This window comes from Pithys albifrons, chromosome 2 (genome assembly GCF_047495875.1).
Source record: "Pithys albifrons albifrons isolate INPA30051 chromosome 2, PitAlb_v1, whole genome shotgun sequence".
Classification (NCBI taxonomy): domain Eukaryota; kingdom Metazoa; phylum Chordata; class Aves; order Passeriformes; family Thamnophilidae; genus Pithys; species Pithys albifrons.
In genome coordinates, this window is record NC_092459.1 from 35,768,817 (window position 1) to 35,794,797 (window position 25,981).

A 25,981-nucleotide genomic window follows, 5' to 3' on the forward strand; every position below is an offset into this window, starting at 1 on the left:
ATAAGATACAACTAAGTTATAAATATTGCGGCAATGAGCTGTTTGTCAGTAACTTACTAAGGAATTTTATACAAAAGGGTTCAGATTCCTTTGCCTCTGTGGAAGAATATTACTGAAAATAAAGAATTAAAAATCTTGGAGAAAAATAAAGCGACTACTTAAGCTTGAAATCTTGATCAAAAATTCAGAGCTTACAAAATAATCACCACACTGATAAGTGTGGCTGTGGAAAGGAGTGAGCTTAGATTCATTAAAATACAAGGCACGATGAGTATGAGGCAAAGGGAGCAAAAATCAGAAGAAAAGTTTCCCATTGAGCACTCATTGCAGACAAGAAAACAATGAAACCCAAGGGGTGTTGATAGCTGCTGCTAATATCAATAACCCGTTCAATTTAATAAGGCAGTGAAAAGGAAGCAACAGAATTTGAAAATAAATGTATCAAATGAATGTTTTGAAGGAATATAACCCCTTGTGCTCCAGGGCACATGCTGCATAGAAAAAGTTGGATTCCTCTCACATCACTTTGGACTCCTGTTTCAGTCAGGCTGTTGGAGCGCCTGTCGGCTGTGAAAGAGCCATCTGGAGCAAGCAAGCTTGACACAGCTAAGCATAATTATGATAATGCATTAATGGTTACCTAAAAGCAGGGTGTAAAACCAAGCACAGATAGTAATGGGAATGGTTGGAGGCAAAAGTTTAGCTTTTAACTGCTTGTTTAGTGTCTCTGCAAAGGTTAGGGCTGCTGCCAGAGTGCTCCACTTCACCATCTGCAGTACTGCCTCCATGCCTGAAAAGCTGCAAGTGGGGTAGAAGGATCTTCCTGTGTCTGCTTGACTTTAATTATTGGGGAAAGGCTGAAGTACCACTGAATGTTCAATCAAGTCTCTATCCTCAAAGAATGGGGGGAAAAATCTAATTAAAAATCCAATATAACTTTGGATTGCCCGCTGTATGAGGAATTAGTGTGGAATACCCTGGCAGTATTACAGTGCCATCTTGTAAATCGATGGCTCAGCCACACTGAAATGCTGTGCTTTGATCAATTCTTTTAAAAATCATCAAACAGCAAAGAGCACACAGGAGAGTTGCTCCAAACAGTCTGTGGCCACAGAGGCTTCAGAGGGCTGGCTGGGGACACAGACACTGAGGAAGGAAACAGATTTTCAAGCACTTCCTGAGCCTGAGGTTGCATTTAATAGCCAGTATTTAATCATTAGTTCATGCCTAATCCTTCAGGTGTGTGATGGACGATTCAGAATTTATAGGTAGAACTCTGTCAGTTCCTTTATAATCAATCCATTTACAAAGATTTTGTATGAAGATATTTTTAATGACAGGAAGTCTACACAGCCTTTGAAATGTGTAACTACTTTTGTCTATTTAATCCAATTCAAGACCAAATTTGTTTGAAAAAAAATATACAATAGTGTTTGACATCAACTAGGGGGGTATCATCTGACCCTCTTCAGCAGGTACTCCATGGCCCCCCAGTTCTTAACTGGCATAGGGAGCATGTCATTACCTGCAGCAGAGATGACACCAGCTGCCAGTGCCTTTGCAGAGCTGAAGGGTGCACTGAATGCTGCTGCCCATCAGGTGCCCTTACTAACAGTCTGATCACTGCTGTCTCATAAATCCCCCCTGATGTATTCATGGTCTTCAGCATTTCTGATTACAGATTTGTCAGGGTTTCTTTCAGCTTTATGCACTGTCTGCAATTTACCACTATTCATTTCAGCCATCCATCCTCTTTTTTTTGCCAAGTTTGTCATATATAATTTTACTGCTGTTTATATGTCATTCAAAGGGGATGAATTTGATAAATCTGACTTTTGTGAGGAATTGTTGCTGTTTACAGAGGAGAGGACAGGTATCTCACTGAGCTTCAGGTAAAGGCTTCTCTGTTATTGCTCTTTTTTAAAAAACTATTTTCATATCCAGTCACTTTTATCCAGAATTGTTCTCAATTGCATAAAATAGATGCTTTTTATATTGCCAAATATATGAAAGAAAATTAAATATTGCTGGCATAAGAAACTACAGATAACAGCTCAGCAGGAGTCAAATAAGCCGCGCTTATCTATGCAGACATTCAGACTTTCCAGAGCAATATAAAAAACCATATCAAAATGGAAACAGCCTCATGCCTTAGGGTGTAAGGCAATGGCTAAGAGGTGAGCCTGAAAACAAACATGATCTCCAATCCAAGCATGGCACAGCTGTTGGCAGCCAGAGTCTAGGAGGTATCTGCACCTTCCTCTGGGGAATTCAGCACTGTCTTTGGTCACAAGATGATTTCACATGGTCACAGGAACTTGGTTCCAATTACCTACTGGGATTCAGAAAAGTATTGCTACAGTTTCACTGAAAATTTTACCACACTTCATTAAGTTCTTTGAGGGGGATAAAAAAAATCCCAAAATGCTTTAGTTGAAGGTGTCATTTACTTTGTATAATAGCCATATCAAGTTGGAGGAAACTTGCACACTGTGTAAACCTGGCACTAAGAAGTACAAAACCTCCTGTTTTTCTAATGAACAACACAGGTGACTACTGCAAAGACCTCCTACAAGCTAAATGAAAAAGACAAGGTACAACAAGTTTGTGACTGTCGTAACAACTAGCCCACCCCTAGATATGCATTCCAAATTTATTATCTCCACTGTGCTATGAGTGTATCCCACATAGATGTGTATCTTTACTCTTAATGTACGTGGATCACATGGGATCAGAGGTGGTTGAGAAATTTCTGACAATCTTGGAACCTCAAGCTCCTTGATTTTGTCAAAGTCTCTTTCCATTGCCTGTCAGGGCCACCAATTTAAGTGCTGGAAGAGCCCAGAAAGCCCTGGCATCTCCACAATAAGACAGGTCTATCTTGGTTTGCATGGATGGCCACACTAGTCCCCGTTGCTCTCAGAATCTCAGGGGAAATACTCTGCTGCCCTACCTCTGAATGTAGCATGCTTCTCACGTACTCATCTGTAGGTTCATGTCAGGAACAGGAAGCAAAGTGACTTTCCTTGCGAGGTTTCTAGAAAAACTAAACCAGACTCCAGAAAATGATTGACACAAGATCAAAGGGTGTGCACAATCACTGCTATCGCACACATTCTGTATCTGCTTTTGTTTCACATTACTATTTGGCCCTGCTGTGATGCAACACAGCAGTGTTGGGGAAAAGATCTTAGGAGACATCAAACCTTACACAATAGAAGTTCTGCAAGGCCCTGGACTTGAGCCTCAGGTGAGCAACACACCTGTGAATAATTGTTATCAACATGTTAATCACTGAGCCACTTACAAACTCGCCATTTTCTGAGAAACCACCAGGGAGCAGAGGGATTCCCTAGGGGCTGGGAGGTCAGAGGACAGTTCTGCATTATCTGGCTGAAAGAAGTGAGAAAAACACAGCTCTGCAAGGAAGCAGAGGGAACCTGCTGCCAGCAGCAGTTTCGGCAGGGATCACTAGACTACTTCAATGGACTGCTGTTTGGAGAAACAATCTGTGTGCTGAGCCTTGTGCTACCATGCCCTGATGGTTGTCTTCTGCTTCTGGGTCCCAAACCAGGGCTGGCATATAGCATGCCCTGAAAATTGCATCTCTAATGAGATACTCCAAATCACTGCTCACTTTCAAAAATCTTGGCAATAAGTCTGTAGCTAACAAAAGCTCAAAGACACTTTCATTTCAAAGGCATAGCGTTTCTGCTGATTGAAGCAGGAGGCTTTGCGCAGCTGGTAGGACAGAGGAACAGGAAGACTGAGTCAAGTGAGTGTTAGATTGATGAAAACACGGCATTCACTGGCACGATTGAGATGGTAAATGTCTCCTGAGCTCTCAATTTATGCAGAACAATAAACATTACCACAAGCATTATCAGCAATTTTTGTAGAGCAATAAATAGTAACAAAAGTAGTAATTTTCAGAGCTTCTTTTACTCTGTGTGGAAATTCTGTCCAGCTGGATAATCCAGAACTGGAGGCATTTGTTTGCAATTCCTGAGAGGCAGCCACTGCCGAGCTACTGAAGAGTACCACAAACTGTTTCAAAAACTCAGTGCTGGACATTCCAGCACCACTTGCTTGGCACTTACGGCAAGGCTGACGCACTGAGGAAGGTCCAAGCACAGATACACGCTGTGTACAGCCAGTACTACTTGTAGCAAGTCTGACATGCCCCAGCAGCATTAGCCTAGACTGTGTACTCAGCTCTCTGGCAAACCCCAGCCATGAACATGGCAGCACAGACCACTCCACACATACACCTGCACCTTTCCACACTTACACCCCTTCCTTCAGCACCAGTCTCTTCTTCCTCTCGGGAAATTTATTCCCTGGTGTGAAGCTAAGGCAGGGGCGAGCATGCTCTGCCCAGCAGTCACCCAGGGAACTCCGACCAAAGGTTTCACTTTGCAGTTCATTTATCACTTGATTTCTCCAAACAAAATGAAATGCAAACATTTTTAACCAACAGTTCCACTAGTTACGAGCCCCTAGTTTCGTGCACCATTTGTCAGCTTGCACATCAGCAAGAATGCCCTCAACTTCATACTAACAGGTATCATTGATATCCTTCAGTTTTGCCGTATAAGTGGCAGAGACTGTATACTTTGGAAAAAATGAAAAACTGACATCAAAGTACGAAGCCAAGAGCTGCTACTCAACGAGCACACACCAATTTCTTACACAAAGCCTGGGCTCTCCAGAGCGCAACATGAAGCTGCGCCAGGCAATCATCAGGGTGGTGATGCACAGTTTTTTCTTTAAGTTATACCTGTAGGACCAGTTACCCCAAGCCCTCAGAGCTCCATAGGCAAGGAACTCCATACAATGGGAAACTCTACACAATGTCAAAGCAAAGCTACAGAATTGAAGGTGTTCTGCACTTGCACAACCCAAGCTATCTTCTTGAAGTCAGTATAAAGATCTTTGTATAAATCTTTAGATCAGGTTAATGGACACAAAATATCAAACTTATCAAATAGAGATTCCCAAATATATGAATATATTTTGCTTGATTAGTACCCTTACTGCAAAATTTCTCTGTTTCTTACGGTAAATCAGAAAGAGAAGAACTAAGCAGAAAATGTGATGAAATTATTTAAAAGATCATTGTTTTAATTTCTCTTATATGATTAGGAAACCAGCATAGCAACCAGTTTTAGTCTGCCTTTACTAGATGAGTACACTATTCATTGCTGGTTTAAAGACGACTAAATTTTTTCCATGTAACTGGAAATTTAAAATATTAATTACACTGCTCCATATGCTTCTTTTTGTTGCAACATCGCAGAGTTCTCTGTATTAAAAATGCCATTCACATTTGATAGCCCCTCCAAATTGATTTCATATACTTTTAAATAACTACATTGCAAAGGAATTGTATGTGTATATATTTCTCTATATATGTAAATATATATAATTGTGTGCATATATATGTGTGTGTGTGTGTGTGTGTAAAATATATAGTTCTTGAGATTCTACCTGACTGGGAGACTGTTCATTAAAACCATTACATGACAGAAAACTAAGTAGTATGAGTTATTCTTTGCAGTATGTTTATAATAATAATTTTAGCAGTGCTTTGACTCCCACTCTATTACCACTCACAAAAATAATGGCACTAGAGAAACAGTAAATTATTTTTACCATGTCCAAATGAAGTAGAAAACTTTTAACCCAGAGAACGGCACTGGGTTTGGGCAAAGTTGTATTTAAAGAAGGATTTTTACTGCTTTGTTACTTCAAAACAAATGATCTCTACTACAAACAAATGGTTTGCAAGGAAACACTACTGTTGAATCCCACACAACCTCCAGAACACAGACTTTGAAATATTTTCAGAGTTAAATGAAAGATTTCATTCGACAACTGAGATTCTGTGGAAATCAGCAGTAAAACTTCAGTTGATTTTAGGATTTCAGGATCAGGCCCTGGGCTGTTTCAGCTTTATAACATTTACGTCACTAAAAACATATGCCACTGTATTTTTTCAATAAGTAGTGTAAATCTAATAGCATAATATGTATTCTTCGATTCCAATTACATCACATTTCTTTGCAAAACTTTCAAGTAACAACATTCCCTGTAAGTTGAGTGTTAAATGAACAGTCCAATAAAATGAAACTATTAAAGTTTATAGCCATAGTGAGGTCATTTAATAAGGTGGATTAACCCAATTTTATTTTGAGCCCTTCAAACAATGAATAGTCTTGTAAGATATAATTGCCATTGGATGACATAACCACAAAAAAGGATAACATACTTTGGACTGTCTGGCAGGTTTGGAAGATTATCTTTTCTAATGTAAACCTCCAGACAAATCTCAGCAATGGTAAATCTAATAAACTTTACTAATAACTTTAACTCTTTCACGTCCTTTTGCTTGACTTTAAAATAAATTATTTTTAAGATTCCATGTATTTCTTCAAAATGTATTTTTAATTTTACAATCCTTGGATAACTCCCAGGGTTTATCATTAATTACTATCATGCATGTTCTCCATTTCATACCATTAAGAGAATAACAGGCAATTCCAAATGAACAAGTAGCACAGACATTCTGCCAAGCAGGTAAATAGCCTGCTCTTGGAACAGTGCCGAAACAGTATGCACATTTGAACATCTCTGTTAACTGCAACTCCTCTGAAGTCTCTCAGTAATTTGCATGTAAGGCTAAGAATAATTTTACTACAATACATATCAAAGTGGTGAACTGTTCTGCAAAACCTGCCTTGCTCAGAGTTAATATTAGCATTACAAGTGTCCACTTACAGTTAAAACTGATTATACTACCACAGACTGTTATAAAACATTATCTATAAAGCTGTTTGCACATACAATAGACACACAGACATTGACAAGTAGGTTTTTACGTCCATGTAGTAATGTATTATAACATTCCAGAAAAAGAGACATACTGGTTCAGTAACTCTTACCTTGCTCTCTGCACATCTAGCTGGTTTGTCCACCTCCTCCTCCTGTGTTTTCTGCTTTCCACAAGAAGAACTAAGCAAAAGATTAATAAAAGGACTTTTGCAAAATAAGGCATCTTGCTGGAAATGGGAGCCGGGCACTCTGCACTCCAGTGACCTCCTGTAGTACAAGTCCCCCCGGGCTTAAACATTGAATCAACTCCAGTTCCGGCGTGGCGCGTTGGTCGGCGATCAGCGGCAGAAACGCCGCTCTCCCGACGAGATGCTTTCGACAGGCTCTCAGGGGCTTCGCACTCAAAGCTCTCCTCTCATCACCGCGTAATGATTGGCCATTACTCGCCAAGTTTGCCTCACTAAACATTTCCACTGGGTCCTAAAGGATACTTACTAAAGCCATTATATAAAGACCCGCAATTCTGCACGCGGCTTTTTGCTCAATCCCCTAATCTCAGTGCTATCCTCCTGACAGACTATAAAACCAGGCTGTCCCTTTTCATTAGGCTTTCCACATTTTTTGATCCTTTGTATGGCATCTTTTTCAACTGGAATGCACCTATGCCATGTTTCAGACATGTATCTCATGGTAAAATTGTACATATTTTGATGGGTTTATAGCAGTTGAAGGTTTATTTTCTGATTTAGTCTAGTTCTTCATGCTGTTGAAGATAGAATATCAGCTATTTCCTCTGAAAATGATGGCTTTATTTACTGTTAACTTTTAAAGGAAAATTAAAACAGTAACTCCCAGCCTATACATGCAATTGACTTTACATAAACCAAGTCACCATTAATTTTTTTTTTCCTCAAACAGGTATTTGCCAGTCAGGCATTTGAACTCTCTCAAGATTTAAACAAAAAATTAAAAGTTACAAAGCAGCTGTTTCTTTAATCACAAGGAAGAGGCTGTTTACAAAAATCATTTGAGTCTTTATTTCCTCACAGCCCACTGCTGCCTGCCTGTCTGCACAAACAGCAGCCAGAGCGGGGTACAGGTACCAGAGCAAATGCCTGCTCGGCCGAGCAGCGCTTCTGTAGGGAGAGAAAAGCACACTCAGAGCAAATCTCCCAGAACAGCAAGCAACTCAAAACCCAGCAACACTGTCTTGTGGGTCAGACCTCTTCCTGAACTCTCTTCTGTGAGCCCACACGTGCAATATTTGAAGCGAATGGGTATTCAAACCCCAAATCAACGAAGAAACACAGTACTTCTGTGTTAGAGGCTACAGGAGCTGGAGAGGTTTTTTAGAGTTTTGGCACGCAGAGTTTTTTTGAAGGGGGGTGGGGGTTGTGTATTGGGTTTTTGGTTTTGGTTTTTAATTTCTAATGAAATATACAAATTAGGTATACATTGACATCAAATTGTTCTATGGCAGAATGTGGAAGCAACTGCTGAACAAATGACAAACTTCTGTCTGAAGGCCTTAAAAACTTGTATTTTTTCATCCTTGTTCCATTGTACCTGCAAACAAGATTATCAAGAGTCCACAGAAATGCTAAAAAGGAACTCAGATTTTGTTGTTGTTGTTTTTTAAATTTCCACATCCCACTTAAACACACAATGGGCTTTCCTTATTTTAAAGTTGTTATAGCTACTTTAATGTAATATATACTATAAGTAACAAAATTCAGGAAAGCTGTAGGTAGTTTGACAAATACTTGCTGAGAAACAGGACAAGAATCTCACTTAAGTCAGTGCTATCATGTTTGACAGCAACAAATTGAGAGCTAGCTAAATTTCCTTGTCTTTGAAATAAACACACTGAACTGTAATTTGAACAATAATATAAGAGGAAATTTATCCCACTCCTTGCTTTCTTCTACTTCAATATTTAAACAGTCACAGATGAAACCTCTCAAAACCCCAGCAACTGTAGGTCTACGGCTTGTATATGCATTTTCACAGTGTTCATGAATATTACCAGTGATTTTTTTAATAAACTTATAATAAGAAAGTCTCTGGGTCCAATATAGATTTTACATTAAAAAAAGGAACAACCCACACTTAAAAAACAACAAAAGAACAAAGAAAAAACCAAAGAGATCCCTGAACAAACCAAACCAAACCAACAAAAAAAAGAAACCCCCAAACAAAAAAATCCAACCAACTAACAAAAATGAAATGCCAGACAAACAACAAACAAAATGCCATGTGATACGTGAAACATACTCAAAGACTGGCTTAAAACTTTATTACTAGTAGGGTTGTAATAAATACTTTTTTTAAGCATGTTCAGATATATGAAAGTTTAAGTATAATAAGGTTTAAACTTTCTTTTGTGAATAAAACCACATATGAAACATTTAGTTCCAACACATTATGTATATTTCTGGTATAATTAAAAGACAATAGCTCTGGGTAAATAATTATATTACATATTTATAACTATTGCAAGAATAGACAGGTTTTGTATAATCTTCTAATTTAAAAACAAGATATACAATTAAAAGTACTAGAAGAGGACATTCAAAATCTTTCAAAAGATTATTCAATCTTTCTTCAAAAAAAATAGAAATCAAAATAATGCAAGTAGTTTCCTGGCCCCTTCTTTCCTCCCCTTCTTCTTTCCCCCTTCCACACACAGAGAGCTACTTGTATGTGTTCCCCCTCTAGAAATGTGTCATGGTAAATAAAAGTGGTTATGAAAGAGTTCACTGGACATAAACACATAGTAATGTTTCATTTTAAAATTCCCTCTCCAATTCTTATACTAACTTAGATGGGGTGATTAATTGCATTTATGTTTCATAAAAAATTAATCAACCATTTTTTAAAAATTGTCTTTTTCCAGTTTATAAATTGCTCCAATTTAGTTCCACCTCACATGCCTTAACCTTACTATTCCACTGCACTGTTTCTCAACATACCTAGTGGGCAGTCAATTAGCACTTTAGCTACATGCCCAACTGTGCTTTTCTTGTAAGTAATGTATCTGTAGGTAAGTTAACATTCACAAGGATTTAAGCATAAATACAAAAAGTAGCCTGTGTAAACAGTTCTCATGTCATACCCAATACAGAATGATCAATGAAGCATTCAGGTTGGTGCTGTTAGGACAAGTAACCTTATAACTCAAATATATACTCGTTAGCCAAACATATTCTACGAAATATAAGAGCTGCCAATGCAAAGGTCAGAAGGACAATCAGAACAGTTGATCCAGTGTGGTTTGTGTTGACTCTTGGCTGCTGTACCCGGTTGAAGTCAGTTGAGGATGGAGCCCGTCTCTGACTCTGCTGCTGGGCACGGCGCTGCCGAGGACTCATCGACGTGCTGGTGGACACGGCAGGAGTGTGGTCCTGACCCGCCACTGCACTGCTAGTCTGAGTTTCAGACTAAAAAGGAAACGTGAAAAGTTGTGAGACAAGACATTGCATAAGATTAGCAAGAAGTAAAATCATAAGGACTGAAATGTACTCTTCAGATCACTGTTAATACTTGAAAGCCTGACAATACATGTCACTAATAATTACAAGATTTATATGTCACTTTTCTCCATACACTGTGCTGAGAAGTGTATTTCAAGCTGCAAATTAGCAGTTCTATGGACAATCAAAGGCTAAAGAAAGTCTGTCAAACAGTATTTCTCTTAAAGAGATTTCAAATATCTTTGTCTAGAATTTGTTTAACTCTCTGTTGTTCAAGAAATCCTTAATAATACTCTGCATAGTTAGGGCTCTGAGGATTTGTAATGTCACCTGCAAGCTGGGGAGGCCTAGAAAGGAAGAAGTCCAGAGAACTGTAATTACGTAGTGCTGCACTGCTTCCTGTGGACAGCTGGGTCCAGAGGTCTGTTCTCATCACCACCAACACCACTGGAAACACAAAACAAAAATCCTAAACGCGAACTACCTACGTTATCCCAGCAGAGTTCCCAAGCTCTCCACGTGTGCAGGCACTTATCTATTGCCCTCTACTGGCCAAACGTCGGGCTGACATTACAAGTACTAAAATAAAATTCGGCAACTGCTGTTCAGCTCAGGGGAGTATTACTCCAAGAAAACATTTTTCCAGTTTGTAAGACTGAAACTATCATTTCCCATTGGACTAATCCAGCTTGCAATACTAAAAGGCCCAAACTCCAAATGTTCTAGTATTAAAAATAGTGATACAGCACAGTCATTAAACATTTTGACAAGGTTCAATTTAAAAGCACTTAAAAAAAAGTAGCTCTGACAAAAAATTACAGGGTTTGGGTTTTTTAAAAGTATTATTTTCAGTTCTCAGAACAGTTTGCTAGTATTCCTACTTTAAGTAACTTGCAACTATTTTCCAAAGTTAGCTTTCTTCCTCTTTTCTTATAAACGATTGATTATCACTACAGCACGTAAAACCAGAACCCTGGACATTTTGTATTTGCTTCCAGGCAAAAGCCTTTTAATGGACACAATATCCATAGCCTTAAGCACTGGTTCAGCCAGCTACAAGATGCCCTTTCCACATGGCCAGAGAGGGAATACCCTCAACCAAGTAACAGGTTTTATGATTCTCAACACAGGAAGCAGCACTTGGTCTCCTGACTTTTTTGCCATGTGTTCTGCACGTGGGAGAAGAATTCTCCCACATTTAAAACTAGTCAGAGATTTGCTCAGCCCAGGGACCAGACCTTCCTTTCCAACCTTCTTATCATTAGCATTTTTCCCACTGTTTATCATCAGCAAGGAAGTACTGATGCAGTAACTCACCACCTTTGACAGCTTCCCTGTTTACACAGGTTTCTTGCCTAAGCAAGCAAGCAGCCTGCGTAGCTTCAAAGAAAAATGTTTTTAAAAGATACATTTTATCAGCAGAGACAGCCAAACCCACCATGACTGGCCTGCCATGATTTCCACTCTACTGCAAAAGAAAGACATTCTGCTTCATATTGAACTCACTTGAAAGCTCCCTGTGCCAAGGAAAACAAAGACTCAGGGAAGCAAGTAATTTGAAAAATTACAGTTCCTTGATTCATCTAAACTCTCACCTTCCAGAGGGGGAGAGAGAAAGGAGTGAATTCAGGACACAAGAACTGCCAATTCAGCGGGTAAAGTGTTTTATTCAAAGAGTTTTAAAGAAATAAAAAGTCTAGAAATATACCCAACTCTTCATCTTACTAACCAAAGTAACTAGCATTGGCTGCCACACACATCTTCCCAACACTGCAAATTTTAAATTAAAAAATAAAACAGAAAGGGCCTGCTGTTATGGATAAAACAAGGTGTCATACACAGACATGAACAGATCTGTGATTCAACAGAAACCTCACTGACAATTTCAAGGCTATACTTTTTTTTTTTTTGAGGAACTTATAGATGGATCTGGGAGCTGCAGACCAACTGCTTCACCCAAAGCTCAGCTAATGCCCTTCCTTGGGGTTCCCAGCATAATCAATGACCAACTATTAGCAGACATGCAAAACTAAGTTAGGTAAGAAAGGAAGGATCACTACTTGGTATGAATTTGGGGTCAGATGCTACAGTATCTGAAATAATATATATGTATCTCTAGACAGAGATTTTTTTGTTGGACGACTTAATTGTTAGGAGTCCCAAAAGTGGCAGATGGGCTGTATTATAAATTTTTTAAAAAATTGCAAGCACCTTGTGTTCAATTTAATGGCAAGTCTTTTAATTCTCCTTAAGCAAAAGCGTCAAGATTTTTAGACTAACACAGGATTTCACATGACACCATTTCCATTAAATATTAAGTCATTTTCTGTCAAACCGTACTGGAAATGTTGTGGGTGAGGGCTTAGTAGAGAGTTATATTGTAGTTATCTTTTGCATCTGATTTTTACAGCCATTTAATATGCACTTGTGTCATATTTATTACATTTATATTACTGCATGTTACATCTGAAGCTTCTGAAACTGTTAGGGCTGCTAGAAAACTTTGCTCCAAGGACATTTGAGTTTGATGAATAAGGCTATTTCAGTAAAATATACTTCTACTAGGATGAACAAAAAGTTTTATCATCTAACATAATGCAAGTAAGGAACTTCACACTATGTTCAGTCTACTGAAGAACGGTAGCATTCACTGCACCCTTTTTATCTCCAGACCATTATTTTTAAATTTTTTAACACAACTCTAGAAGTATTAATCATCTTAGAAGGAATGTTTAAAAATACAGCAGACTCAAGGAACTCAGAACCACATAAACCCTCTGGGTTTATGAAAGAAAGCCTCTTTCAGTTACACTCATGATCTTGAGATAGATGTAGAAATAAGATGACAGAAAGACAGATGGAATATTTGTTTGTCTGTATAACTCTCAACTGAAGAAAAGCTGAAGTTTGACACAACACAGCTTAATGGCCAATGTGAATTAACAAATCAAAGTTGGGCCAAGTACTCCTGATTGCCAAGTCATTTAAAATTAGACACTGAACAGTGATAAACACTTTTTACGAACATTATCATTTGAACAATATGATTAAAAAAAAAGTGATGCCATGCCACAGATCCATTTCAGTGTGCTCTTCGTACAAGAATTAAGTTAAACCTATCTCAGAAAGGGGGTCATTGTTCTCATTAATACCTTGTCATTAATTCATTCCAAGAATCACTGTCCTTCCAAGAAGCTTAAAGGTTAAAAGAACCCATGTAACAGGCAGCTGTTGCTGGAAAGAACAAACTCTACTCCAAGAAGCAGTCTCACAGTAAAACACAGCCTACAGATTCCCTCACCTTCACCTAGAGGTGACCCTTCCCTTAGCACCTATTTACCATAATGTCTTTAATGAAGACTGGTTACAACTGTTCTAAGAAGAGAAGAAAGATAACGCTCCATTCTTTCTGCACTATTACTTCTCATTTTCAGCTCTGTATTGTCTAGAAGGACATAAGGTCCCACGACTTCAGAGTCAGACACATTAAATCTACTATATCAGAAGGAATTATGCAAGCTAATACAAGGATTCAGCATTGGGTCTGCCTCTGCTCCTTTTACTCTCAAAGGGCATACATTTCAAGTTCACAACAGCAAATTTTCTGTAATAGCTTTTAATTAAACACACGTTTGTAGAGTAAGAGTAAACATTTTTTTATCCACAAAGAGTCAAAAATAGTTTTGACACTGCCCACATCTAACACAACTTAATAAGGTAAAATTAGGCCTTTACACAACAAGAACCAACCTAATAAACTAATTTTATACATGCAAGAAGCCCAATCAAGCAGAAAAGATCTGAAGTTTGCATGGATACTCTTTTACACCTATTAGCAGATCAAGGCCCACAGTTCCCCACTTTGAGAAGATTTCTATTAACTTTGGCAAGAACAAGAACACAAAAAGAGCAAGCTCAAATTCCTTAAAATAGTCTTTCCTGTTACACTTCTCTCTTTTTCCACTGTGTGGTTGTTTTCACTCCCAAACAGTTCCAGGTACTTCCTAAGGCTCAAAATGTGACAGTCCAGAAACACAGCTATTGCTTCAAACGAAAACTAACAACCATGAATGTGTGTGATAGTTTTGATTCACGCCCCCCTTAGTAACCAGTTGTAACTGTGACAATCTGATCCCTTAAAATATAGACCCATTTATTTACAGTTAATCACACATAAGTATTTTTAAGTACATTTATACATTTAAAGTTCTCATTTCCCATGGGACTGTTCTGCTGAAAAGCTACTTATTACTTATTAATGCAGCATAAACGATTAAAATAGTTTTATTTAAAATGGGATTAATCAAAAGAAAGTCTCTTTTTCCTCAAGAAAATGCCAGCAGTGCCTTTGTGTGTCAGCTAGTTCTACTATATTAGCCCGGATTTGTAGTAAGAAGAATGAAATAAAATGGTTTTAAATTCTGAACAATCTGGAAAAATCCTTATTGTGGGGGAAAAAAAGTATGCTATTAGCATGTTTATATTTCTACATTGCTTGAAAATATGTTGCAAACACGCAACAGATGGTCTGATGTTATTTGACATGTTTTAGGGTTTTTAACCAATCTGTGGCCCCATCGTCTGTCTAAAAAAGGCAGCTTAGCTGGGATTTGTCCGCAATTTATCAGTGAATTTAGATTGCATTTGCCACAGTCATAACAGCAGCTGCCTTGGCCCATCACCAAACCTCGGGGACTTCCGAAATCATTATGTAAGCCCTACACCTCACAATATTAAAACAGAAGTGTCATACTTCAAATGGCAAGAATATTTCAGACTTACTTAAGAGGTTATAAAAAACAGGAAGACAATCTTAATTAATATTTAAAAGCTACAGGTTATCACTGAAACATTTTTTGCCTCTGGCTAAGAATTCAATTGAAAAAACCTGTGCTACATTATGTAGATGGTAAATTGTAGTACTTCAGACACCATAGTATTTCCATGAACGTTTAGCCCATACATTAAAGAAACTACTGGGAACAAGAATTGCTAAAAGAACCTTATTTCTTGTTTTTAAGAGAAGGAAGTGATTCAGCATATTTGTTAAATTTTACACATGAATTTTATATAAAAGTACGCAGAACTTCTAGAGAAATGTATGAACTACATACTCTTAATTAAGACCTCAATCAGCTTAATAGGACCAAGTTCATGTTCAGGCTATGCCCACTAAAGCTCAAATATGGACCATACCGTGGCACTTGCTGGATCTTGGGATGCTGTAGCTGCACCATCCTGCTGGGGCTCACGAGAGGCAGCAGAGTGGGTCAGTCCTGATGTGTTTGAGGGTCCAGCGTCAGCCTTCCTGGATGAATTGACTTCTGCCTACAAGAAGTACATATGTGCACTTCAGAGACAAGATCAGTATCACTCGCTCCAAAAAGATCTGGCTTATTTTGGAATGTCTATTTTAATGTATGGAGAATATGAGGCTTACTGAAATGTATAATGAGGTTTGCCTATTGCCTTTCAATTACACACCAACAGGTTTAAGAAATTTTCATTCTTTAGAAACAAGACTCTAAATGTGCAAACATCAGTTTAAAAGCAATCTGAATGGGTTTTTTGCATATAACAACAGCTATAACATTGAAAACAAAAATGCATAGATGTATAAAGCAAAAAATAAGATTCTTTACACGGTATTATGCCAGAAATAATGCCATTTTTTGAAACTTCTGTTTTTCATGTCCTTAAGACAATGCTGACTACTGTTGCTACAAACAAACTAATACTGCCTGTTCATCTGCAGGACTAACTCACCTTTGGTGAGTGCTGCTTTAATGTGACTATACTGGTTCTGGTACAGAGTTGACTCACAGCCAGAGTGGGCACATATACATGACACTACACTGGGCCAAGCATCTATACCAGTTTCCAGTATTTAAATTTCAACATAAACAGAGCAAAAGAAGAATTACCAGTCCTTATAATACTGCTTTCATACACATTTATACGATGTTTACAAGGCATTATTTCCCAGAATTTAGGCTTAATGCTTTTGGAAATTAGCGACAACAGATCAGTAGCGACATGTAGAACACGAAAACCAGTATATACCTGCAAAAATCTCCTGGGAATGGAAAAGGACACAGCATCATAGTGCTGAACGGAAATACTTTAAAGTTCATACATGTCCAAAAAAAAAAGTCATGACCAGATCAATTTTTATCAGTAAGCAAGAGACCTCCCACTTCATGTATCTAGATCTCCATTTAATCTAAAGATGACAATTAGGAACCTAGTTACTGTTTTCAAATGCAGATATAAGTAGTGGTGGTAGTAGCAGTAAAAAATACAAACCATGTATTAGGAACCAACCAGTTATGGTGATAACAAGATCGTAAGATCACAATATAATATTCTTTCATGATACTATTTTGTGTGAGGAAATTAAATTCCCTGTTTCTGGATGTGTATTATCTTGGGAGAATCCAAAAAATAAGTCAACAAAACAATCTGAAGATGAATTTGAGATCTGAAAACAATCTGACAACACTCCTTTCCCTTTGCGCTTGACAATTATGAATTCTAATATTAGACAGGTTAAGTTATGACTCAGATATGGATCATCAACAAAGCATCACAGAACTATGAATAATTTAGACTGGAATGGACCTCTAGATGTCACCTGGTCCAACTCCCACTAGAGTCATACCCAGTCAAGTTTTGAGTAGATCTTCAAAGCTGGAGATTCCACAGCCTCTGGGTAACCTGCTCCAGCATTTGACAAGCTCCAGGGTGAATTTTGTTTTCCTATATTCCAATTTTAAGATCCTCCCCTGGAACCTGTGACCACTGCTTTTCATACTTCTGCTTTTTCCAATATGAACGTATTTCATCTTTACTGTTAATCTCTATAAAGCACATACAGTACACAACATGCATTTGAATTACTTTAGTTTATAAAAACACCAAGTCTAGTACCTGAATTCAGACTAACATTCAAAAAAATGACACTTGAAAGTTCCCAAAAATGAAGTGTCTTTTTTGTCGCCTTGTCTCTCTTTACTCCAGCCCTTACCTCTACTTCCAGAAAAGCTGGAAGGAACACAGACATCAAGGAAAGATGACCAACATATTTAAACATAATGAGGGTGAATGGAGAATTAATTTTACTGTAAGATACACCTTGTGATGGCACCATGTAGGTAAATCATACGGTTTTACAGTGGTACATATGCTATTAGTGCTATTAATCATCTATCTTTCCTGTTGGTATTTTTTAGGCAAAACAGAATTTACAGTATATACAATGCAGAAAACAATTTGCAAGTCAATATAAAGCTGATAAAAATACACTTTTCCATTGGAGCAGACAGGAACAAAGGTGGAGGGTCACAGGAGCTGGAGACTGTAATAAGAAAATGTGTTGGTGGATTTTTTCCCCTCCTGAATACATTCTCAATACCATAGTGGGTCTTTTAAAAGTTACTATTTTGCTTAAAGCTGGTATGAAACAACTTCTCATAACCCCAGGATCATCTAGAAAAAATTAGGAAATCCCTTCTTTGATGAAGCTAATGCAGAGGTTGCTAGTATATTTGCCAGTAGAGAGAGACTCAAATTACACACTTGATCAGCAATCTGATATTAAATCTTATCCTATAAATTGACATGGAATGTATCCAGATGATTAAAAACTTCTGTATTCCCTTCTATGGGGGATTCATACCATTATTTTACTACAAATAGACCAATTTAATACCTCAGTCTGGCATTTAACAAACAAACAATAAGAAAGTTAAGCTAAACAGAGAAGTAGGAACCTTAAAAAACCCCAATCCCTAAAATTATATTTGAGAAGGGAAGAAGAGCACAACCAGAGGACAGAACTGATTTACCTTGTAAAAAACCACCACAATGGATTGTAAAAAGCTGTAGAAACCTGAAGGTTTTGTTCATTTTTCAATTGATAAGTGCTTGTCCTTAGAAGGTGGTGTTAAGTTATGGATACATGGAAAGCACCAATATTCTTTAAAGACTGATGTTCCTAAATCCTTCATTTTAGAACTTAAAAAGATATGAAATACAAGTTACGAGTTCTTTCCAAAAAACAAGAAGCTCTGATATTTCTAGAATTTCTCTGATGAAGATTAGCAGTTCTTTAGTAAAAATCCATCCTACACTTTTTAACTATTATATATTGTAAAAAAGCCAGGAGCAGGCAATCCATTGCTTCTCCAAGTATCTAAGCTTTACCCTGTATTCCCTCATCTTTGTAAAATATTTTGAGATTTTCACAAGCATTATTACACACAGACCCAACCACGCCAACAAGATGGCACAGGAATATGCAGGTTCAGCAAACTGGCAGTAGAAGGCAATCTTTAATTTCACAGCACACAAAAAAGTGAAAGTAGTCCTTGGGAGAGTGTTAGGAGAAGACTGGTGATAAAGGGGTACATATCAGCATCCCTGACCTTAGTGAGGATGTGTGCTGCCACACTGTCATGGTGTATTTCACTGTAGTTCCCTGACCTCATGCACAGCAGTCTTCCTTAGTGGCTGATTTAAGAGTTTAGTGGAAAACCCAGTGAAAAACAACACTGTGCATGCAAGACATGCAATTCTCTAAGAAATGTATTTGTCTAAACAAACCTTGCTTTCACTGAAACACAAGCTAGAGAACACATTTTTCGGTCACAGCAACTTCCATACCAGATTTCAACTTTCAGTATCTTCAGATAGAAGTAGAGTAGTTCAAAAGAATTTGCAACCATTTTTCAGTAGCAATATGTTTTATTCCTTCCATAAGCCAAAAGGAGAAAAAAAATCACAAAGGAAAAAAATTCAGGTTAGCTTTGCCCAAATTTTCCTAACACTTCTATGATAAGACTAGTTCTGGAGAATTTAATAAAAGTCATAAGTGTCTGAAAATGTGGAATTAAAAGCAACAATAGGCAGTTTTTACCACAGTTGTCACTACCAAAATTAAAATTAATCAATCAGTGCTTGAGATGCACATTTCCTTTACTGGCAAATTGCAAGAGATCCACTCTTATTTTTCTCTTTCAGACTGTACTAAAAAAAGAAGCAACTGATGAAGGTTTTCTGACAGGATGAATGTTTCTGCGATTTACAAGTTTTTCCTCAATGTTTTTTTTAATTCTATACAAGAGAGATAAAAGTTTAAACAGTGACTTCACCTTGAAGCTAATTTGTCTGGCAAGTTCTTTAGCCTCCTTGTCCGCTTGGCTTGACACGCTTCCAGATGTTAGTGGTAAGAGGGCTGTCTTCATGGATGTGCCACACATTTCACAACAGAAGTCTTGTGACCTGGCCACAAATGACATAGCTCAGAATAGCATGTTCTCACAATGTTCTTGCGTGTTTGTTTAAATAAACTATTTGCAAAACAATCCATAGAAAGACAAGTGATGGCAAGACCAGTAGCTTAGAAGTACTTCCCACTGTCTTGAAAAAATACATTGAAAATTATCTGTACTACAAACATATATTCCCTCATGTCATTTAGGAAAGTATTAACAATGGACTGACCTATGACTATTATTTATACTTTATTAAGAGTTTCTTACAACTTAAAAACTTATATCTATAGCAAATTAAAATTATTTAGTATAATTATAATACAATTATAAATTATAATTATAAACTATAATTACTCCCAGGCACTCAGTAATAGGACAAGGGGGCACGGGCTCAAGCTCTGCCAGGGGAAATTTAAGTTGGAGATCAGAAAAAAATTCTTTCCAGAGAGAGTAATCAGGCACTGGAATGGGCTGCCCAGAGAGGGGGTGGATTCACCATCCCTGGAGGTTTTTAAACGCAGATTGGACGTGGCACTGAGTGCCATGATCTGGTAAATGGACTGGAGTTGGACCAAGGGTTGGACTTGACGATCTCGGAGGTCTTTTCCAACCCAACTGATTATATGATTCTATAATAATCTAACTACTATTACAAATATTATATTGGACCCAAGAGTTTGCACCTCAAATCCAGGAATTTCAGCTCCTTGGACAGCATTACCTTCCCTCTCTCACACACATAATTTTGTCTATAGGGCACACTGCAGGCAGCTCTCCAAGCCAGTGAGAAACCACACAACCTTGCCAGCACAGTACTGAGACCAACCCACTAACCCTACCTCTCAGCAGGGCTTACTAGCTTGACTCAGTGCCATGCTAACAGGAAAGCTGCAGCTCCGAATAGCTCAGAGTACAGGCACAATAAACTCACATCTGCTTGCAAAATAACATATTAGTTACCATTTGGAACTCAGTGATATCCAGGATACCATTAGCATTCTTTGCTACAAGGGTACACTGCTGTCTCAGTCAGCTTGGTGTCTGCCAAGAACTCCAGGTTCTCCCCCTTCCAAGCTCTTTTCCAGCTAGTCAGCTGGTGCTACTCCTCCCCAGGGCAGGACTGGGCTCTTTTTTGTTGAACTTGGTGACATTCCTCCAGCCCACTGAGGCTCTTCTGGATGGCAGCACAACCTCCTGGTGTTATCAGCCACTCCTCCCAGTTTTGTATCACCTGCCAACTTGCTGAGGAAAACACTCTGTGCCAGCATCCAGGTCATTTATGACACTGAAGAGCACTGGCCCCAATACTGACCCTGGACCATACCAGTAGTAATTAGCCTGCAGCTGGACTTCATCTTGCTTATCACAATCCTTGGGGCCAGGCAGCTCAGCCATTTCCTAATCCCCCTTACTGTCCTCACTTACCTAGGCTGTACTGCAGGAGTGAGGATGGTAAGGGAGAATGTCAAAAGCCTTGCTAAAGTCCCTACAAATAACATCCGTTGCTTTTCCTTTGTCCACTAAGCTAATCATTTCATCGTAATCACAAATCTAACCTTAAGTTAATTTTCTGATGATCGTTCAGGAACAGCGCTTCAGAATTTTGTCATTTTCTCGTTATTATTTACTTAAGAGCAATGATACATCATGATTTTGGTTGTTTTCTCCCACACTGAATATCAATTCCCTCATATTCCTTTTCCTTCCATGCTGTAATTACTCCTGCATCACAATGTTAATTACAGCTCCAAGCCTGAATTTCAGACAAACCTCTACTGTGACCACACCAAGCTGAAGGGAACACAGCCCTCTCACAGTACTTTGTTTGACTAAGTTCCAATCTGCACAATATTCAGAGAAAAAAACAGTACACAGACAAGGCATTGAACTTGTTTTATATTTGGAATAAATGCAACAGAATAGACTGAAGGGGCTTACTTTCTACTCAGTGCATTACCCTAAGAGCAAGTGCACATATATGTACCTACAGCAACAAAGTTAGTGCTTACTTCTTCGCAAGAGCTCTCCTTTCTTCTGGTGTATAATCCAGAGATCCTATTGCCCCTTCACCTTTGGTTGGCATAAATCCTATAATGGCCAGTAAAGCTGTTCTTACTAAAATGGAAACACAGAGATATAAACAAGCTGGCAGAAACAACTGTTATGTCATCTCATTCTACACTCAGAAAAGTTGCAATTCTGATTGCAAAACTTCATTTTGTCAAAAGGAGCAGTCTGCATTTCATAAAAGCAGCACTGGGGGTTTTTGGTAGATGGTAAGGCTTTCTTAATTTTTTTTTAATGTCATATTGTAAACAAAGGTAAAGTCATCAGCCAACACAGCAAACAAAAGGTAAGTTGTCACAAAAACATTGCATCAATATAATGACTAGAGTTTCAGACTATAAAAATAGGTCCTGAAAATAAAAAGGTTAGGCAGAACTAACATATAAGTAAGGGAGAGAAGATGGTTCGTAGGACATTCTTCTTTTTGTGCATGTTTTCTATTAGAAATGCATTCTGTAATTTAATGCACACAAGCTCAGTGGTTTTCTTTTATGCAGCAGAATTTGTTCCTTTTATGTCACCATTATGAGGAAGGAACTCAAATACTAGTAACTGCTTGTAACAGAACTGTCATCTGAAACATCTCTTTTGACAATATCTATACTTGAATTTCATTTTACATAATCACAAAATTTAAGAATTTAAGACACTTTACTAAATATCACATGAATATAAGTACCACAAAATATAGATAGGATATTAATAATTTCTACTTAGAAACACTGTATTTTCTACTCTTTAAAAAAGCATAAGAGACTTCACAAAACTTGAAAAGTGATCTGCTAGAAAATTCCTAAAATCTTATCAACATATTTTACAAATGAAACTGATATACAAAGAAATAAGGGATGCACTGTACTCAGCAAAATTAAAATTAAATAAACAAAAATACTGCCTTGGATTAATTGTGCCAACTCTCAATTTCTGTGGTAAGATTTAAAAAAATAAAGGTAGAAAACAGTCAGTTATTGTGAACTCAGACCACATTGTCTGTTCTCTTCAGTGTCCAGAACTACAGCATTAAAATTAGCAACTCCCCTCTATTAATATTCAAGCTGGTTTTAGTGATAGCACAAAATGGGGTAAAGTAATAGGATTTATAAAAAAACTCCACAAAGAATATTGTAAGTAGTCTGAGAATTTGTAATGCTTGTGCAGTCACATAAGGAAGAGGTCACCATCACCCCTCAGTTTCTCCAACTCTTTCAACCCTGCATTTATTTAATACCATTCCCAAATCCTCCTATGTCATTCTTTGAGGACCTCACATTTCTCAAATTCTTCCATCCTTTTATGCCTCAAAATATCTCCTTTTCCACTATGAACACACTTTGTGAGAGTTTTTTTCTATTTAAAGATCAAGTTGCTCAATGGAGGTAACATTTTCCAAATAATTGTTACTTACTGCTCCAGGAAGGCTGCCATGTTTCAGGATGATGCCCTGAGATGCTTAAACAAATTTTCTTCCCCACTTCAAACCTGCCATTGGCCTTCAAAGGAAGAGGAAGGTCACAGTAAAACATGTTGGAAGAGAACTCTTGGGTTTTGGTACAAGTTGTAAAAATCAGGATTAAAAAAATTCTATGCTAATAATACATAATTATATTACTGTCAACGTCACAAAATTAGCATTATAACATCTGATTCTACTAGTGCATGAAGAAAACCTTCTACAAAACTATGCACAAAGGAGGGTCTTTGCCCTGAACTACAGATCTGCCTACATCTGAGCAATGTTTCCAACAGAAACCAAGAGGGCCCACGGAAAGAACAGAAGGTTAAACAATCACATCAGCAATGTGATTTCTCTCGGAGAAAAAGCTTCCATTCATTGGGTGCAAAGCTTCATGTAATTACGGATTACCAAAGCCACCCTGGAAGACTGCTGGTCTTTGACAGCATGAACTGCACTTTGTCATCTTTCTTACAAAAATAACATTATGTTAAACACCAAGAATCTCTCTCTGACACTATGGTTAAACATGTATGGCCAGACTTGGCGAACGCAGATTTGGGCAGGGCTCTCCCCACGTGCCCTTCCAGCCTGTGCAGTGGATGTTGTAGGTGAGGCACAGCGTGCGCAGAACTGGCCCCACCGTTTAAGTCCTGAGGTCCATCTGCCATGGCTGAGTGAGCTTGGACAGTGACAGGGAAGTCCTCGGGACTGTCACAGCACCCGGTACTAACCGGGGCTGACCCTGCTGAGCATCCGAGATGTGAGGGAATGGGATGGCAGGGAGGCATTGAACTGCCAGGGGACGGTCCCCACTGAGTCTTGAACTCAGGTCCTTGGGATTTGGAGTCTGGAGTGCTCTCCTTTACACCACAGGACTGCCCCTGGTTAAATGGATGGTGTAAAAAGGAAAAAGTAACAAGCACGCTTACTTACTGTCAGCAAAATGATGCTGGGGGGTTTCATGGGATACTCAGGTGGCAGCACTATTCGCCCATGATAAATCCCTCCATCAAAATCTGAATCTGGAGGGCCTCTAACGGTGAAGTGCCATTCAAACAGATTATCCTAAAATGTCCCCATGAATGGAAGAAGGGAAAAAAAAGAAGTTTGTCACACAAATAGACAACTAAACCCCGTTTTCTTGAACAAGGACAGGCTACAGAAATGGCCCACTGCAGAAGATGAAGTCAAAATCAAATGGAGGGTTAAGAGAACCAACACGGCACTAAGGATAAAATATTGTAGCTTTCTGGCAATTTGCTTATACGACTTGACTGAAACCCTCAAAATCATTATCTAAAGTCCTCACTCTAGCTGTATCAATGATGACAAGAGTTTTATTACCTGACAGATGGAAAACTGAGTCAATTAAAAAAAAATGGATCTTTGCCTCAGTAAACAATAATTTCTGGAGAACCATGGGGAGACCTACACCAAGAAAGGATGTTAATGACAATTTCCCCAGAACCCCTTCCATGCCCAGGTCACCACAAGGACTTGACTCACACCACAAGGAATTCTCACCTCTTTTGCTTCTCCACTAACAATCTTGAAACAGCTGCTGTGCTGTGCTGCACAACAGGAACATTTTGAAATATGTATTATTTTCACTAGACATACAAATAACTTTAAACACTATTTCTTTGGGGTTCTGAGTTTGGCTTTGTGTATGACAACTCGTGCTGCCCACAACTTCCCAAGCATTCACAAGCACAACAACTCCTACTGTAAGGACAGGAGTCCAAACGAGGCTTGCTGTCAGTGAGTGAGATCTCTCAACTCATGCTGAGCCCTGGTATGACAGCATTATGAGTGTCCACCTAGTTACAATTTTTTCAAGTATGGGAGGCAGCTGTCAACATTTCCAGCATTTCCTTTCATCTACCACTGTTCTCTTCCCAGCAAGTCACTGTTCTAACCCAGAAATAACACCTTCAAATAAATTACAAGTAACAGTGAATTAAACTCTACATTTCATTACAGGAAAGGGAAACACATGGTACAGAAAAAAAAGAGTTGATAAGGTATATTTTATAGCACCTAGGAACATGCACTGTTATGTAAGCAAGTTAAGCATGTTACACAATTTCTGTGAACAGATAAATCAAACCTCCCAAATGAATACCACAGAGCACTGCCTTTTTTAATTAATGCTGTGAAATCAGAAGGGACTTCTGTTTAAGCATCTAACCAGCAGAACATTATTGTCCTCTCAGCCCAAAAACGTAACTGAGTGTTAGGAGGACTTCTAGGATCTACTGCTTAAGTGAAGTCTATGCCTCTTGCAATGCATCCAGAATAGCACTCCTTCACATTTTTCACAGGGTATTTTTTTAATGCAAAAGAGCAAACCCCCAGGGATCACCGAGGGTTAAGTGTTTCACTGAACAACTCAGCAGCTGAGTCAGATGTCAGGTCTGGGTGTAAAAAGCTTAACTTTATATTATGTATTTAAGTAGTGTCAGGAAAGAGAGAGGGGAAAAACATACTCATGCTACAAAACTGCTCAGGTGTGATGTTAACCCATTATTGTGCACTTTCACTAACAACCTGGAGCAACAATACCATTGAGGTGGAATTCTGCTGTTGATTTCCATCATATGGAAAAAAAGAAATGTCTGCTAGCATTTAAATAGGGACATTTTAAATACATATGCATTACAGAGAGGTACGTATTAATAAGAGCATATATGAGTAATGCTGCCTAATTAAAAGTTCTTGCAAACATATAGGGAAACAAACCTCCAAAGGCTGAGCATGATAGTGATCTGTAGGATCCTTCAGTTCCGCAGCCTCTTTCATCAAACGTTTGACAGCTGAAAAGAAGAAAGACATGAAAATTAAGAAAGTAGATTAATATGCAATGCATACAAAAA

The 25,981-nt window shown here is 38.3% G+C and overlaps 2 protein-coding genes across 2 annotated transcripts in view; both read right to left on the minus strand.

The window, feature by feature from the left end:
• Nucleotides 1–9,022, minus strand: part of LOC139668777 (gamma-aminobutyric acid receptor subunit rho-2) — a 34,814-nt gene extending 25,792 nt beyond the window's left edge. The window contains exon 1 of the mRNA XM_071548741.1: nt 6,945–9,022. Coding sequence (XP_071404842.1) covers nt 6,945–7,132 — 188 coding nt within the window. The 5' untranslated portion in view covers nt 7,133–9,022. The remainder of the gene's footprint in view (nt 1–6,944) is intronic.
• Nucleotides 9,023–9,115: 93 nt separating this feature from the next.
• The window catches only part of UBE2J1 (ubiquitin conjugating enzyme E2 J1), a 28,060-nt gene continuing 11,194 nt past the window's right edge, over nt 9,116–25,981 (minus strand). The window contains exons 2-8 of the mRNA XM_071548740.1: nt 25,848–25,921; nt 24,039–24,170; nt 23,055–23,139; nt 21,592–21,697; nt 19,460–19,589; nt 15,504–15,635; nt 9,116–10,274 (exon numbers count right to left, since the gene is read on the minus strand). Of these exons, the coding sequence (XP_071404841.1) occupies nt 10,005–10,274; nt 15,504–15,635; nt 19,460–19,589; nt 21,592–21,697; nt 23,055–23,139; nt 24,039–24,170; nt 25,848–25,921 (929 nt within the window). The 3' untranslated portion in view covers nt 9,116–10,004. The remainder of the gene's footprint in view (nt 10,275–15,503; nt 15,636–19,459; nt 19,590–21,591; nt 21,698–23,054; nt 23,140–24,038; nt 24,171–25,847; nt 25,922–25,981) is intronic.